The sequence below is a fragment of the Mandrillus leucophaeus genome, unplaced genomic scaffold (assembly GCF_000951045.1).
Source record: "Mandrillus leucophaeus isolate KB7577 unplaced genomic scaffold, Mleu.le_1.0 Scaffold9, whole genome shotgun sequence".
NCBI classification, from domain to species: Eukaryota; Metazoa; Chordata; class Mammalia; order Primates; family Cercopithecidae; genus Mandrillus; species Mandrillus leucophaeus.
The window spans coordinates 7,480,118-7,495,610 of record NW_012109807.1 but is presented as its reverse complement, the minus strand read 5'-3'; the positions used below and the strand labels follow the sequence as shown (position 1 = coordinate 7,495,610).

At 40.7% G+C, this 15,493-nt stretch overlaps 1 protein-coding gene across 1 annotated transcript in view; it reads right to left on the bottom strand.

The window, feature by feature from the left end:
* The window catches only part of MGAT4A (mannosyl (alpha-1,3-)-glycoprotein beta-1,4-N-acetylglucosaminyltransferase, isozyme A), a 137,346-nt gene extending 122,985 nt beyond the window's left edge, over nt 1-14,361 (bottom strand). Inside the window, exons 1-4 of the mRNA XM_011969621.1 lie at nt 13,914-14,361; nt 13,051-13,063; nt 12,074-12,098; nt 5,217-5,277 (exon numbers count right to left, since the gene is read on the bottom strand). Coding sequence (XP_011825011.1) covers nt 5,217-5,277; nt 12,074-12,098; nt 13,051-13,063; nt 13,914-14,007 — 193 coding nt within the window. The 5' untranslated portion in view covers nt 14,008-14,361. The remainder of the gene's footprint in view (nt 1-5,216; nt 5,278-12,073; nt 12,099-13,050; nt 13,064-13,913) is intronic.
* Nucleotides 14,362-15,493: the final 1,132 nt, after the last annotated feature.

Here is a 15,493-nt window from a genome sequence, read left to right as displayed (position 1 = left end):
AAAAAAAAAAAAAAACAAAAAAAGAAGAGAAACTGCTCTGAATGCAATAAATATGTAAACCTGCTGAACTGAAGATGGATTCCCATGCCAACCCTTCATCTTCCTGGTTAGAAAATCATGTCATCTCATCTCAACTGTGCAGGGAAGACAAAACCCTGACATGTGAACATTGATGATTATTTAAGCTGGAAACAAACTTTGCCAAATGAATACTGACTATAATTTGCTTTAAGTTACTTTCTAGCTTCCTATTGGAAATACACAGAACAGAGCTTCTTAAAAAAAAAAATGCCCTTTTAGGCCAGACACAGTGGCTCATGCCTGTAATCCCAGCACTTTAGGAAGCCAAGGTGTGAGGATTGCTTGAGCTCAGGGGTTTGAGACCAGCCGTGGCAACACTGTGAGACCTCATCTCTACTAAAAATAATTTTTTTAAAAATTAGCCAGGTGTGGTGGTACACACCTGTAGTCCCAGCTACTCAAGAGGTTAAGGTGGGAGGATTTCTTGAGCCCAGAGGCTGCAGTGAGCCTGGAGATGGAGGCTGCAGTGGGCTGAGATCGCACCACGGCACTCCAGCCTGGGCAACAGGGCAAGACCATGTCTCAAAAAAAAAAAAAAAAATGGCCTTTTATCTTTAGGTTTTGAAAAGTAAATATTAATAGACATGTAAAATATACTTCAGCAGAAAAAGATACAGAATCCGCTTTTCCCAAATAAGTTATTTAAATCTAAATGTTAATCAAATCAACTCTATCCCCAGACTTTCATGTTTACAACATAATTGGCAACTAGAGTTTTCTCCCAAAAACTAAATTCTTGATTTACCGTGGTTTGAATAAAAAAATTGAGGCTAAATCTAATCTAAAAAAATAAACAGAAACAAAAAACAGAAAACCTGTAGGCCAGGCACAGTGGCTCACACCTGTAATCCCAGCACTCTGGGAGGCTGAGGCAGGTGGATCACTTGAGGTCAGGAGTTCCAGACCAGCCTGGCCAACATGGTGAAACCCTGTCTACACTAAAAATACAAAAGAAATCCAGGAAGGATAAACCAGAAGATAGTGAGATTGAATACCTGCAAGGTATTAGGATGGGAACTGGGTAGAAAGAAGGAAGGAATAGAAATGGGACAGAAGGAATGAGAAGAGACACATCTCTCAACATACCTTTTTTCCTGTTCTGACTCAGAATCAAGATGTTTCACATATCCAAAATGTAAATGACTGCAATTAGCAGGACATGGGAGAAACCCAAAACAGAATACAAACAGTCATATAGGGACCTAAACAGATTATAAATGAATAACATAACCACACAGAAGAGGAAGTGACTAAAATATAAGCTAAGTAACTTTAGAAAACAGCATCTGTATATTACAAGACTAAATACAAGAAGAACTATGCACAAACATTGTACCCTAGTAAATTTAATTTTCACTTGTGTATGGGTTAGAAGTCTGAAACTACTGTTTGTATATAGTGGGATTGAGCATAAGCAATTCTACCGGGATAGTAAGAGTCATATCTTTTTTTTCTTTGAGACAGAGTCTCACTCTGTCACCCAGGCTGGAGTGCAGTGGTGCGATCTCAGCGGTGCAATCTCAGCTCACTGCAACCTCCACCTCCCAGGTTCAAGCTATTCTAGTGTCTCAGCCTCCTGAACAGTTGGACTACAGGCGCGCCCACCACGCCCGGCTAATTCTTTGTATTTTTAGTAGAGACGGGGTTTCACCATGTTGGCCAGGCTGGTCTCAAACTCCTGACCTCAAGTGAGCCACCTGCCTCGGCCTCCCAAAGTGCTGGGATTACAGGCATGAGCCACCGCACCCTGCCAGAGCCATATTTTTTTACCATCAGAGACAGGACTTACAAATAAGGAAAAGAGGAGACTAGCATGGACACTACAGTATTCGATTAAAATCCAAGGGATCACTATGAATTCATGGTGTTTAGTTTTAAGAAACGCAGGTGGACATGGCAATAGCTGCGGATGCTATGCATGCACACATGTATCCCCCTCGCTCTGTGCACTGAGAGGCACTGGAAAGATGGTGCCACAGTAGGAATGAGCCCAGCGAGACTCCATTCTCCAAAGGAACTAGAGGCTCCTTGGAAAGATGATTGCTTCCAGGACTGGAGTAGAGAAAATACAGGACAAGCCTGGCGCATGCTGTGGTACCAGAAAGGAAAAAATGGCTCTAAAAATGATGGAGACTAGATAGAGGTGGTAGTTGCACAACAATGTGAATGTACTAAATTGTTTATTTTAAAAGGGTTAATTTTGTTATGTTAATTTCACCTTGATAAATTTGAATAAAATGATAGGGGCACAACAAAAGGCTCAGAAGCCAACTTGAGGAAGCTCCTAATGGCCACCTCTGAGACAATGTCAATGACAAAATAAGTTACTGTAATAAAGGATCATAACCCACAGAATTAAATAAATATCCATGAGTTCATATTTATGTAAAGAAATAAATGAAGGCGTGCTGGGCGTGGTGACTCAAGCCTGTGATCCCAGCACTTTGGAAGGCTGAGGCAGGTGGATCACCTGAGGTCAAGAGTTCAAGGCCAGCCTGGCCAACATGGTGAAACCTGTCTCTACTAAAAATACAAAAAAAAAGTAGCTGGGCATGGTGGCACACACCTGTAATCTCAGCTACTCAGGTGGTGGAGGTACAAGAATCACCTGAATCCGAGAATCCAAGAGGCAGAGGGTGCAGTGAGCCGAGATTGTGTCACTGTGTTCCAGCCTGGGTGACAGAGCTAGACTTCATCTCGAAAAAAAAAAAAAAAGAGAGAGAAAAAAGAAAAATGAGGGAGAAGAGACATCTCATCTCTTCGTTACAGTGGAATTCCAATTAATTAGTAAGTACAGCATGAATGATGGAAACAGAAAGTTACATTTGGAAAACACCACAGTAAGAATTGCTGTAGGCAGCCATAAAAAAAGAATGAGATTATGTCCTCTGCGGGGACACGGATGGGGCTGGAGGCAGGAACAGAAAACCAAATACGCCATGTTCTCCTAAGTGGCAGCTAAACGAGAACACGTGGACACGCAGAGGGAAACAACAGACACTGGGGTCTTCAGGAGGGTGGAGGGTGTGAGGAGGGAGGGGATCAGAAAAAATAACTAATGGGTGTAATACCTGGGTAATGAAATAATGTTTACAGCAAACCCCATGACACAAGGTTACCTGTGCAACACATCTGCATTTGTACCCTGAACTTAAAATAAAAGTTTGAAAAAACTGCTGCAGGCAAAAATCATCACAGGATGTCAACATTTGTAGGTAAAAGTATGATGAGAAACAGGATATTGGCTCCCACAAAATGCTTATTAATTACAATAGAAAAATAGTAATTTTACATTGGAAAAGCCTATCAGACACCACTTCAACCAAGTGATCGAAGCAAACATCACCAGTAACAAGACGCATCAACATCACACACCTCCTGATATAACGTAGTAACTGAAGGACACAGCCAGGGTGCAGTGGCTCATGCCTATAATTCTAGCAGTCTGGGAGGCTGAGGCAGGAGGATTGCTTGAGCCCAGGAGTTCGAGACCAGCCTGGACAACACAGTGAGTCCCTGTCTCTACAAAAAATTGTAAAAATTAGCCGGGCATGGTAGTGCACGCCTGCGGCCCTTCCCTCAACTTTGGAAGCTGAGGTGAGGAGACTGATTAGGCCCAGGAAGTCAGGGCTGCAGTGAACCATGATCACACTACTTCGCTCCACCCTGTGTGACAGAGTGAAACCCCGTTTCAAAAAAAAACAAAAAAAGGTAGCTGGGCGTGGTGGTTCACGCCTGTAATCCTAACACTTTGGGAGGCCAAGGCGGGTAGATCACCTGAGAGGTCAGGAGTTTGAGACCAGCCTGGACAACATAGAGAAACTCCGTCTCTACTAAAAATACAAAACTTAGCTGGGTGTGGTGGCAGGCACCTGGAATCCCAGCTGCTCAGGAGGCTAAGGCAGGAGAATTGCTTGCACCCGGGGGGCAGAGGTTGCAGTGAGCCGAGATTGCACCTCTGCACTCCAGCCTGGGCTACAGAGCGAAACTCCATCTCAAAAAAAAGGACAGAACATCAACATCATTTCTGTGGTATTCCTGTCAGAAATGCATTAGAGTTGTCCCTTGATATCCATGGGGGATAGGTTCCAGTATCCCTGAGGACACCAAACTCTGCAGACGTTCAGGTCTCTGATATATGACACAGTATTTACATGTGACCTACACACAGCCTCTTGCATACTTTAAATCATCTCTAGATTACTTATATTATAATTTATCTAATACAATGTAAATGCTATATAAATAGTTATTATACTGTGTTTTTTAGAGAATAATGACCAAAAAAAGTTTGTACATGTTTCAGGACAGACACAAATGCTGAAGACCTAACTACATTTTCCATCTGTGGTTGGTTGACTCTGTGTATACAGAGATTCAACCATATATACTTATTCAACTATATAAGTATACGACTGTGCCTCAATCTAACCAGATAAATCAGCAGGCAAATTCAAATTAAGGGGCATTCCACAAAAATGTCGAGGACATAAAAGACAAAGAAAAGGCCAGGCACAGTGGCTCACACCTGTAATCCCAGCACTTTGGGAAGCCGCGGCTGACAGATCACCTGAGGTCAGGAGTTCGAGAACAGCCTGGCCAACATGGTGAAACCCCATCTCTACTAAAAATACAAAATTAGCCAGGTACGGTAGAGAGCACCTGTAATCTCAGCTACTAATGAGGCTGAGATAGGAGAATGGCTTGAACACGGGGGGTGGAGTTTGCAGTGAGCTGAGGTCGTGCCACTGCACTGCAACCGAGGTTGCGCCACTGCACTGCAGCCTGGGCAACATAGCGAGACTCCATCTCAAACAAAAAAAAACATGAAAGAAATTTTGCATACTGGAAGAAAGTAAGAGGACATGACAACTAAATGCACTGTGGGATTCTAGACGACTCTGGCACAGAAGGACATTAGTGGGAACTCGGGTGAAATTCAAATAAGGTTTGTAGATTAGTTAATAATTTTAAATCAAAATTAATTTTTTGGTTTAGAAAATTATTCTACTCTGATTATATATAAGTTGCTAATATTGGGGAAGGCTAGGTATAAGGGAAAATCTGTGTACTATTTTTGTACATTTATTGTACATCTAAAAGTATTTCATAATCGAGTTTTTTAAAACATTTACTGCTGTTCAACTTACTGTTTAATTTACTGTTTTGCTGTTTTGCAGCTCTCTCCTCCCTCCTCTCCTACACTACGGCAAGGATATTCCTCTGACATGTTCGAATGCTAATGTATTCCAGATCACAAACAGTGCCTGGCACACAGAAGGCACTCAAAAAACACAGGTCGACAATTTCGGTAAGCCAGAATGATGACAGCATATTCCAAATCCTAGACTTAGTATTAATTTTCCTTATATCGTATTTGAAAGCTGCTTTGCTTATTCTGTAAAGGCAAACAAATATAAAAACTTTGATTCACTGTTTACAAAGAAGAATCATAGTTTTCCATAAAAATGCTTTGTCTGGTGTTTCTGTTATAGCTAACAGGATATGAATCTGATCTTTTCTTACAGTAAGTGTTTTCTCAGAATATACTGCGGTCTACTGATTCAAAGATACACATTTTCTCCCATATTTCAGCATCTGATATCAAGGTGACTCTTACACGTGATGGCATGTCATAGTTTAATCAGCAGTTGCTTTTCCTGCTTAGCAGTACTTTACAATCACGGTGCATCTAATAGCGTATTAAATTTGATGAAATCTGGTAATGAATAAAGCATTTTCAAAATATCTTTGGAGCTCCACTTCCAACGCAACAGCATAAGCTCTGCTGATCCCCTGTGAAGTGAAACTAGTGACAACTATTGTTTTAGAAACCTCTTAAGAGGACCTGAAAATTGCCTCAAGGACAAACAGCAAATGAAGAAATACCTATATGAGAAAACCTATAAAAATTCAGTGAGAAAAGTGAGAGCACAGTATTTGAACCAAGATCATTCCCCGCTCTCCTCTCCTCAGCCAGTGAGGTGGAGACCTCACTCCGGACTACAGCAGCCAAGAACACAGGGCTCCCTTTGCTCTCCAGCTCCAAGCTGTGGGATTTCATCCTGGGAGAATCAGGACTTCAACTTTTCTCCTGCTGCCCCCAGCTGCCTGTAGCTAAGGTTAAGTCCCAGGCAAGTGCAATTGAGATGTGGGGGGTCTCTTACTCTACACAACCCCTGCTGATGGAACGGAGGCTCTACCTTGCGTGCAGCGTCCTGAGAATATGAGGGCCCTGACAGCCCTTTCTGGGGCTTGTAAGGTAGTGGTTCCACACCTGGAAAAGCAGAGCCACAAGAACCTCAACCTCCTGGCCTCTCCACTTAGTGCTCAGCTCCTAGAGCGGGGCTGCCACTCAGAGAAAAACCTGTCATTATCCTCAGTCCCACCTCAAGACACAGAAATCTTGTCTGGAGCCACAGAACAGCTCCTGATCGCTTCCCAAAGAAGGAGCTTCATTTGCAACAGCTCCTGGAGAAGTTTGGGCCTAAGAGCCCTCTCAAAAACAGTGAAAGTTGTGGTGAGAGAATGGGGACAACTGTGGATCTAGTGAAGATACAGCCTGGAGTGTGGGGACTAGCTTGCAGGAGACAACCTGCAAAAGAGGTGGAAAGGAGGAGTCCTCCTGGGGTCAGAAAAATATCAGACACTGTCCTCAGAAACTATTTCTGCAAAGGAATCACGATTTTATCATAGAACATATCATAGGTCAAAAACAAACAAAAAAAAAGGAACCAAAATGTAGTTTGTAGCAGAATGTATGCCCCAGGGCATTGGTGTAAACAATAAAACAATCAGCTGGCAATTAGTCTAGGAGTCTCAGAAAGAGTAAAGGGGCATCCCAGGGTGAGTGTGGGCAAACCAAGAGCTGAAGCTCCACCCAGCCACTAAACAAATAAACCAGCAAATAATAACAGGTAAAGGGGACCTCAGTACCCAGGGTTGCTAAAATACATTTCTCTAAAACGTCCAGTTTCCAATAAAAAATTATGAGATGTACAAAGAAACAGAAAAATACAACCAATACACCAAACGGGGAAAAAAAACCAAGCAGGTAACAGAAACTGCCTGTGAGTACAGCTAGACGAACTAGATGTTGGATTTATTTATTTATTTTCATTTATTTTTTGAGACGGACTCTAACTCTGTCACCCAGGCTGGAGTGCAGTGAGGTGATCTCGGCTCACTGCAACCTCTGCCTCCTAGGTTCAAGCAATTCTCCCTGCCTAGCCTCCCTAGTAGCTGGGATTACAGGTGCCCACCACCACGCCCAGCTAATTTTTATATTTTTAATAGAGATGGGGTTTTGCCATATTGGCCAGGCTGGTCTCGAACTCCTGACCTTAGGTGATCTACCTGCTTCAAGCCTCCCAAAGTGCTGGGATTACAGGCATGAGTCACCATGCCCGGCCAGGATTTATTTTTAAAAGGATTTCAAATCAGCCATTATAAATAAACTCACAGAACTAAAAGAAAATTTAATTGAAGAAGTAAAAGAAGGTATGACAAAGTGGCATCAAATATAAACTATCAATAAGAAGACAGAAATTTTAAGAAAGAACCAAATGGAAATACTGGAGTTGGAAAGTACAATAGAAGTAAAAATTCACTAGAAGACCTTGTGATGGTTAATTTTATGTGTCAATTTCATGGGGCTAAGGAATGCCCAGACAGCTGGTAAAACATTATTTCTGGATATATCTGTGAAGGTATTTCTAGAGGAGATTAGCATTTGAATCTGTAGACTGAGGAAAGATGACCCTCACCAGTGTGGGTGGGTATCGTCCAATCTATTAAGAGCCTGAGTAGATCAAAAAGGTGGAGGAAGTGCAAATTTGTTTCTGGTCTGAGCTAGGATATCCCGCCCTCAGACAACAGCTCGCCTGGTCCTTGGGCCTTTGAACTTGAACTGGGACTTTCGTCATTGGCTCCCTTATCTCCAGGCCTTTGGACTGAGACTGAATTACACTACCAGCTTTCCTGGTTCTCCAGCTTGCGGATGGCAGATACTAGGACCTCTCAGCCTCCATAATCACATGTGTCAGTTCCTATAATAAATCTTCTTGTGTGTATGTGCACAGGTTTGTGTGTGTGTGTGTGTGTGTGGATGTGTTCTGTTTCTCTGATGAACCCTAACTAATACACACCTCAACAATAGATTTGAACACAATGGAGAAAGAATTAGCAAACTTGAAGACAGGTTGGTAGAGATTATGTAAGCTCAAGAGGGAGAAAAAAAAATGAAGAAAAATGAACACAGCCTCAGACAAAGGTGGAACACCAATAAGCACACCACCACATGTGTAATGGGAATACCAGAAGCAAAGGAGAGAGAAAGGAGAAGAAAAAACATTCAAAGAAATAATGACTTAATATTTCCCAAATTTACTGAGGAACAATAAGTTATTCATCCAGGAAGCTCAACAGACTCCAAACAGAGTCAATAAAAGAGACCCACAAACACATGGTGGAAATGAAAAAAGTCAAACACAAGAAAATCTTGAAAGCTGCAAGAGAAAAATGACATGACTTACAAGGGAACTTCCATTAAGATTAATAGCTGACTTCTCAGCAGAAATTAAATAGAGGACAAAGGCAATGCAACGACACCCAGTGTTCAAAAACAACAAAACCTCTTGTTAACCAAGAATCCTATGTCCAGAAAAACTATCTTTCAAAAATAAAGGTGAAAACTTAAAGTATAATAATAATAAATAAATTAAAAAAAAAATAAATAAAGGTGAAATAAAGACATGAAAATAAACAAAAACTGAGGGCATTCATTGTTAGCAGACATGCCTTATAAGAAACACTAAGGGAAATTCTTCAGGCTGAAAGGAAGTGACCCCAGATGGTGGTTCAAATCCACACAAAAAGCAGCAATAATTATGAAATTAGAATATACACTATTAATGTATTTTTTTCTTCTTTCTGTTAACTGATTTAAAAAGTCAATTGTATAAAATATTTATATAATTCATTGCTGGGTCTATAACATGTGGAAATATATCAGTAATACAATTGCCAGTAATAGCACAGAAGAGGTAGGTGGAAATAAAACTGTAATGGGCTAAGGAAATAATAACACATAAAAATAATAATTATAACAATATATTGTTTAGTTTGCAACATTAACAGATGTAATATGTATAACAATACCCCCCAAAAGGGTAAAAAGGAACAGACCTACATAGGAGAAACACTCCTATATATTACTAAAATTAAGCTAGTATAAATCTAAAGCTGATTCTGTTGAGAGACTACTAAAAATACTCAAAAGCAGTGAAAAAGTCATTGATGAAATTAAAATGCTATACTAGAATTCAATCAATGCAAAAAAAGCAATAAGGTAGGAACACAGGAACAAAAAAAGACACGAGGCACAGGAAAAACAAAAAGTCAGATGACAGAAATGAATCCAGTTATATTAATAATAGCATTAAGTATGTATGAATATACAACCCAATCAAAACGCAGAGAGTGTCAAGACTGGATTTTAAAAGGCATGATCCAACTATATGTTGTCTACAGAAGACACACGGTAAATTCAAAGATAAACGGATTGAAGTAAAAGAATAAGAATATGTACAGGTCCCATCACTTTGAAAAAGTCTGGTAATTCCTCAAATGATTACACATAATAGAGTTACGATAGGACCCAGCAATTCCACTCCTTGATAAATGCCCAAAAGAAATAAAAACACATGTCCACACAGAAACATGTACCTGAATGTTTATAGCAGCATTATTCATAATTAGCCAAAAGTTAGAAACAACCCAAAGTTCACCAGCGGATGGGTGGATAAACAGTGTGGTATGTCCATACAACGGACCATTATTCAGCTGTAAAAAGGGGCGAAGCGCACATCCTCTCTGTATACTGTGCAGGAACCCCACTGTGAGGCGATCTGCCACTACATGGGTGAACGTTGAAAAGATTAAACTAAGTCAAAGAAGCCAGTCACAAAAGACCACATACTATAGGATTACATTGATCTGAAAATCCAGAACAGGGAAATCTGGAGAGATGGAAAAATGAGTGGTTGCCTAACCCCTAGGAGGGGAGGGGAGGGAGGTGGAGATTAGGACAGTAATAGCTAAAGGGTATAGGATTTCTTTTTGAGGTGATAAAAATGCTCTAAAGTTGACTGTGGTGATGGATATATATCTGTGAATATACCAAAAACCGATTCACTGTACACTTTAAATGGATGAATTGTGTAGTATGTAAATTGTATCTCAAGCTGTTTAAAACTGTTTAAAAACATTTTTGCTGAAGGAATCATTTATCTAACAAATGCTTATTACATGTTTACTAAGCACTACTGGATCAGGCACTGCAAAAATAATACCAGTCTCTGTCCCCATGGACAGGGACCTGTGACTGCTTCGTCAATCTCGCCCAGGGTCTAGATTGCGCCTGACCAGCAGGAGGTTCCATCAGGAGCCCTGCTCCTCCCAGCAAGACAGACATGTAACTACTCCTGCCCCACTCTCACAACACCCACCTACAACCGTCCCAGTTTGTCCAATCCACATAATTGAAAATCTGCCTCATTTCTATGTGGGAATCCAGTATACCCCGCTGAAACTGTTACTCTGTCTTGCACCACAGCTTCCCTGGCAGGATTCCTTAAATACTCCCCAACTTATGCCAATCCCATGCACCAGCTCATGTTTTCTTTCCAGTGCTGAATGAGGACTATGTCAAACCAGTACTTTTAGAACCTGTACTTGTAAGATTCTCCCGGGGGCCTGAAAGCTTAAGGAGATGAATAACTCCTCCCTTCTCAGGCCCAGTCCCAAGGTGCAATTTGCGCCAGCAGCGTGCCGCAGCAAGACAGCGGAGGCAGCAAGAGAGCTGGCCCAAAGACACGCACCCCTAAAGATTGAGAAAGGGGCCACGTGGGTACAAGGTAGCAGTTAGGTCAGACTAGGACACTTCCTATTTACAGGAGACTATAAAACCTTTGCCCCATCCTCACTTAGGGCTGACACCATTTTAGGCCTCAGCCCGCCTGCTCATTAAAACAGCATGTTGCTCCACACCGCCTCGTGTTGTCCGTCACGTTGTCTGTTATGTTGTCTGTTAGCACGTTCTCGGGGTTTGAACCGATACAAGAACCTTGCAGTACTGTGATTACCAGCGACAACACTGAGAGCGCCTAAGAGTCCTGTGTGCTGGTATTAACGAGCATCTCACAGTTCCAAAGCATGAATACTCTACTCCCCTTCAGAACTTGTAGCTGCACATACAGCTCCCGGTACCTGATATGCCCAGTGTTTCCCACTCTGCCTGGCTTGGCCTTCACATTCATCCTTCACATTCTACCTCCTGGGTAACGCACCTGAAGAATTAGGAGCCTCTGCCTCTGCTGTTCCGAGCAACAGACCAAGAGCTAAGAGCATAAGCTCTTGAATGAGGCTGCCCGAATTCAAACTTCAACGCCACTACTTAACATATGACCTTGGTAAGTTTCTCAGTCACTCTGCCTTGGTTTCTCCATTTACAGAAAGGGGATAATATCTCCCATGGTTGTTATGAGGATCAAAATACATATAATACACTTACAGGCAGGCACTGTTATTGTTTCTATCTAATTCCATTTGATGGTATATTTGTTTACATGCATCTTTCCCTGACCAGTCCCTGAGCTGCTCAAAGGCATAAAATTACCTATGGCTTTTCTTATTAATAGCATATAATATAGGGCTAGGCGCAAGATTTGCACATGTAAGGGACCCATGAATGAATGAAAAAAAAAAAAAAAACATTAGTCTAGCAATGTCAAAGGTTATAGAAACCACACTTTCAAAATAAAAATCAGAGCACGTGGTTTATGGGTGCATTAGAATTGAGTCTCTCAAAGCGGGACTTCTCTGGAAAATCCAGGCTGTCTGACTGCCAGAACTATCTAGAAAGAATCCAAATGCCCAACAGTTTTAGCGGTTACAGAAACGATAACATTTAACACAGAAGATTTTATGTAACCATAGCCAGAAACCTGTGTTGATACCTGGAAGAGTCTGGAAAAAACACTAAGTAGAAAATCAGAGCAGAAGTTTGCAAAGAGGAATTATGGAGTTATTCAGAGAATGAAGATCAAAGAGAACAGACTGTGTGTGTGCATCTAACACTGCGTGATGAAAGCATCTTTAGCTTTTAAATTCATTTTCATTCAAAAGACAGCTTAATAAAAATAATGATGCTTATTATAAGGCCTTTACATAAGAAACAAGAAAAATAAAACGGAGATTCCAAGACTTCTTAGCTTTCAAATAAGGCACAGTAAGAAGGGTCAAGTTTCTCCACTACTATAATTCTCTGAATAGATAAGTTTCCTAAAAAATATATATATATATATACACACACACACACACACACACACTTTTCTGCTCATCAACCCTCTTATTTCATAAACAGACTTTTAATAGTCATTTGTTTTGCTCATGTCAGGGACAATCAATAGTTTGATTAACTATTCAAACTACTTCTTGATTGGCTGGGCGTGGTGGCCTGCACCTGTAGTCCCAGGTACTCCTGTGGCTGAGGCACAAGAATTGCCTGAACCCAGGGGCAGAGGTTGCAGGGAGCAGAGGTCTTGCCACTGCACTCTAGCCTAGGTGATAGAGTGAAACTGTGTCTCAGAAACAAAAACAAAGCACTTCCTGACTAAGCCTTCTCCTTTGGTACAATAAAAACATGAATTCTAAAACGTACGTACTTGTACACAAAGAAAAAAGGCCTTTAGCAAGTTTTTCATTCAACGACCCCCAAGAGTTCCCCCCAAAATTAGAGTCCAACTCAGAGAAAGACAAAGAATGGGAAAAGACTCTACTTGCTCAAGGCACAGAGCATGTTTTTACTTATATCAGCTTTTTTTAACATATACATGCACAGATATATACATATGCAATATGTATATATAGACACGGATGTAAACACACATCAGAAAAAAATAAGGTCACAAAGCAATCTTTTCTGTTGTCTTCATATGAGTCAATAAAACAACATCAGCAACAGCAGCTTCAATAGCCCAGGTGATGACAGCTACTGTAACAAACCAAATATGCAACCACCTCAACATTTCCATCTTTCTTCTCATCATCAACATTCCTCAATCAAAGGAAAGAAGACAAGTAAGAAGTATGGGTAGGAATTTACTTCAAGTAGTTTCTCTTAAAAAAAAAAAAGGCAAATAAATACATTATCCTTAAATTATAGAATTCCAATCAATGAACAGATAGCTTCTCTTTAAAACACGGTTCAACAGTCTAAACGTAATTAATTTTTTAAAATGTTTTAATATTCCGATGAGAATTTCTACTCATCCTTGCTTAAATACTTTTGCCTAAGGAGTAATCTGTCAATGCACGCAGTTTAAATCATTAACTACATAGCACCCAATCATTAGCATAATTAGCATGTAAATTTCACGAAGGCACTAATTGTGTCCTTTTAAGTGTTTTATGCAACACTCAGTACAAGGAAGCTTATTAAACACTTATTATGTTTAGTAAAAAGAACAAAATGCCAAAACAAAAGTCTTTATTATTCAACTCGGCTGTCATGTATAATAAAAACCACTGATCAGTATCTGTTTCTCCAAGTACAATTATAAGAAACTGAAAACAAAACAAACCCCACTGGAATTAGAAATTCTGTCTCCTCTGTCCAAGAATACTGTTTCATTTTTCTATCAGTAAGAAACTGCCAGCAGATAGCATGTAACATGCAGGATGCCAGGGTATTTGACCTAAGCATTTAGGCACCTTAACCAACCAAAAAGTCTAGTACATGTCATGCACACTTTCGGAGTCATTTTCCTTACCTTTCCCATTTTGCCATGTAGTATACCAAGACAAAGTAAGGAAGGAAGTGATAAATGCTAACGCAGTGGCTACAGTTCCATTGCGGAGCCTCATCTCATTTCACCATCACACTGGTCCATATGTGTACGATGACAACACCCAGGACTGTTTTCGTTTCACCCTGAAAGTCAACCGAATGCAGTCCTCCTGGCTCTAGGCCAACAAAAATCAATAAGAGAGGTTCATTTCAGATGATCTGCAGGAGGAGCCTAGCAGGGATGCCGTTCACAACTGTACGCGGGATTGTCTTTGCGGTCTTCATACACTGATGCCTCGGCCTTTTCGCTTCCTATTCGGGGGGAAAAGAGAAAGACAAGCTCATTCACTAATGCAAAATGTAAGTTTCTTCATTCACTATTCGTCATTATAAACAGACTTTTGGCTAAATTGTATCTATAAAGATTATCCCTACATCGAAACTACTCATTTAACATACTAGAATTATCTGGTCCTTCTCCTCCTGGAAAAAGAATACAAAACAGCTTCAAACTATATTCCCTGCTCATTGGTTTTGTTTGGTCTGTAAAAAGAAAAGTGATGGCTACTGATTTTAAAGGGAGAAACGGAGCTCACAGATTCCAAGATGAGAACTCTAACGATCACACAATGGTTCCTGAGTAACATAAACTTCACTCTCCCCAGTTTTCCTATTGCACAATAATAGGAAATTTTTTTAAATAAGAAAATTGACAGAATATAACATATAAGGGTCAAAAGACGTGGGCCCTTGACCCAGCTCTGTCATTACTTACATGATTCGGGGCATGCCACTTATCTAGGTCTCAAGGCTTCATTCATAAAATGAGGAAACAATCTGTCCTGTGTCCTCTTTCACATATTGTCATAAATTATAAAAAGGTTACAGTTATTACTGCTATTTATCACGGTCATAAAATAAATGTCATTTTTCCAGTGACTAACCCACTCCCAGGGTGTAAATAAACTGGAAATATTTAAGCATTTAGAAAATGCGGCAATCCAACCAGGATACGGTATGCCTTAGGCCCTATCACTCTGTATTGCTTTAACTCAAGAAATCTGGGAAATCACCACTGAACGAACAAAACTGTTGGGAAAAGGGAACGAAATGGTCTTAGGCACAGCATTCAGCATATAATAGGTTCTCAAAAAATGTTAACTGTACTAAAAACCAAACTTTTTTGGTTAATTGAACAACAACAACAACAAAACCAGCCAGCTACTGGTTCCAGTCCACTCTATGCATGGTCAGTCTCAATCCCTGGAGGCACGTCAGGCCCTCCAAGATGTGTACAGACTCCTGGTAGCCTCAGGGGGTGCCACAGGATGCACCTGGTAATATCCTGACACTGTGGTGGGGGAGTCAATGTACCTCCAAACACGGCCAGCAGTCCCAAGGGAGAATTCTCTCCAGGGAAGAGCATAACCGATTAAAGCAGACAATTCAGAACTTGCCACCACCACTGCTTCTTAACACTGAACATTACTAGAAATTCCCCCAGTAAAGAAAGATCACAGGGGCATAGTACTAATAATGATAGCCACTACAACTTACGAAATG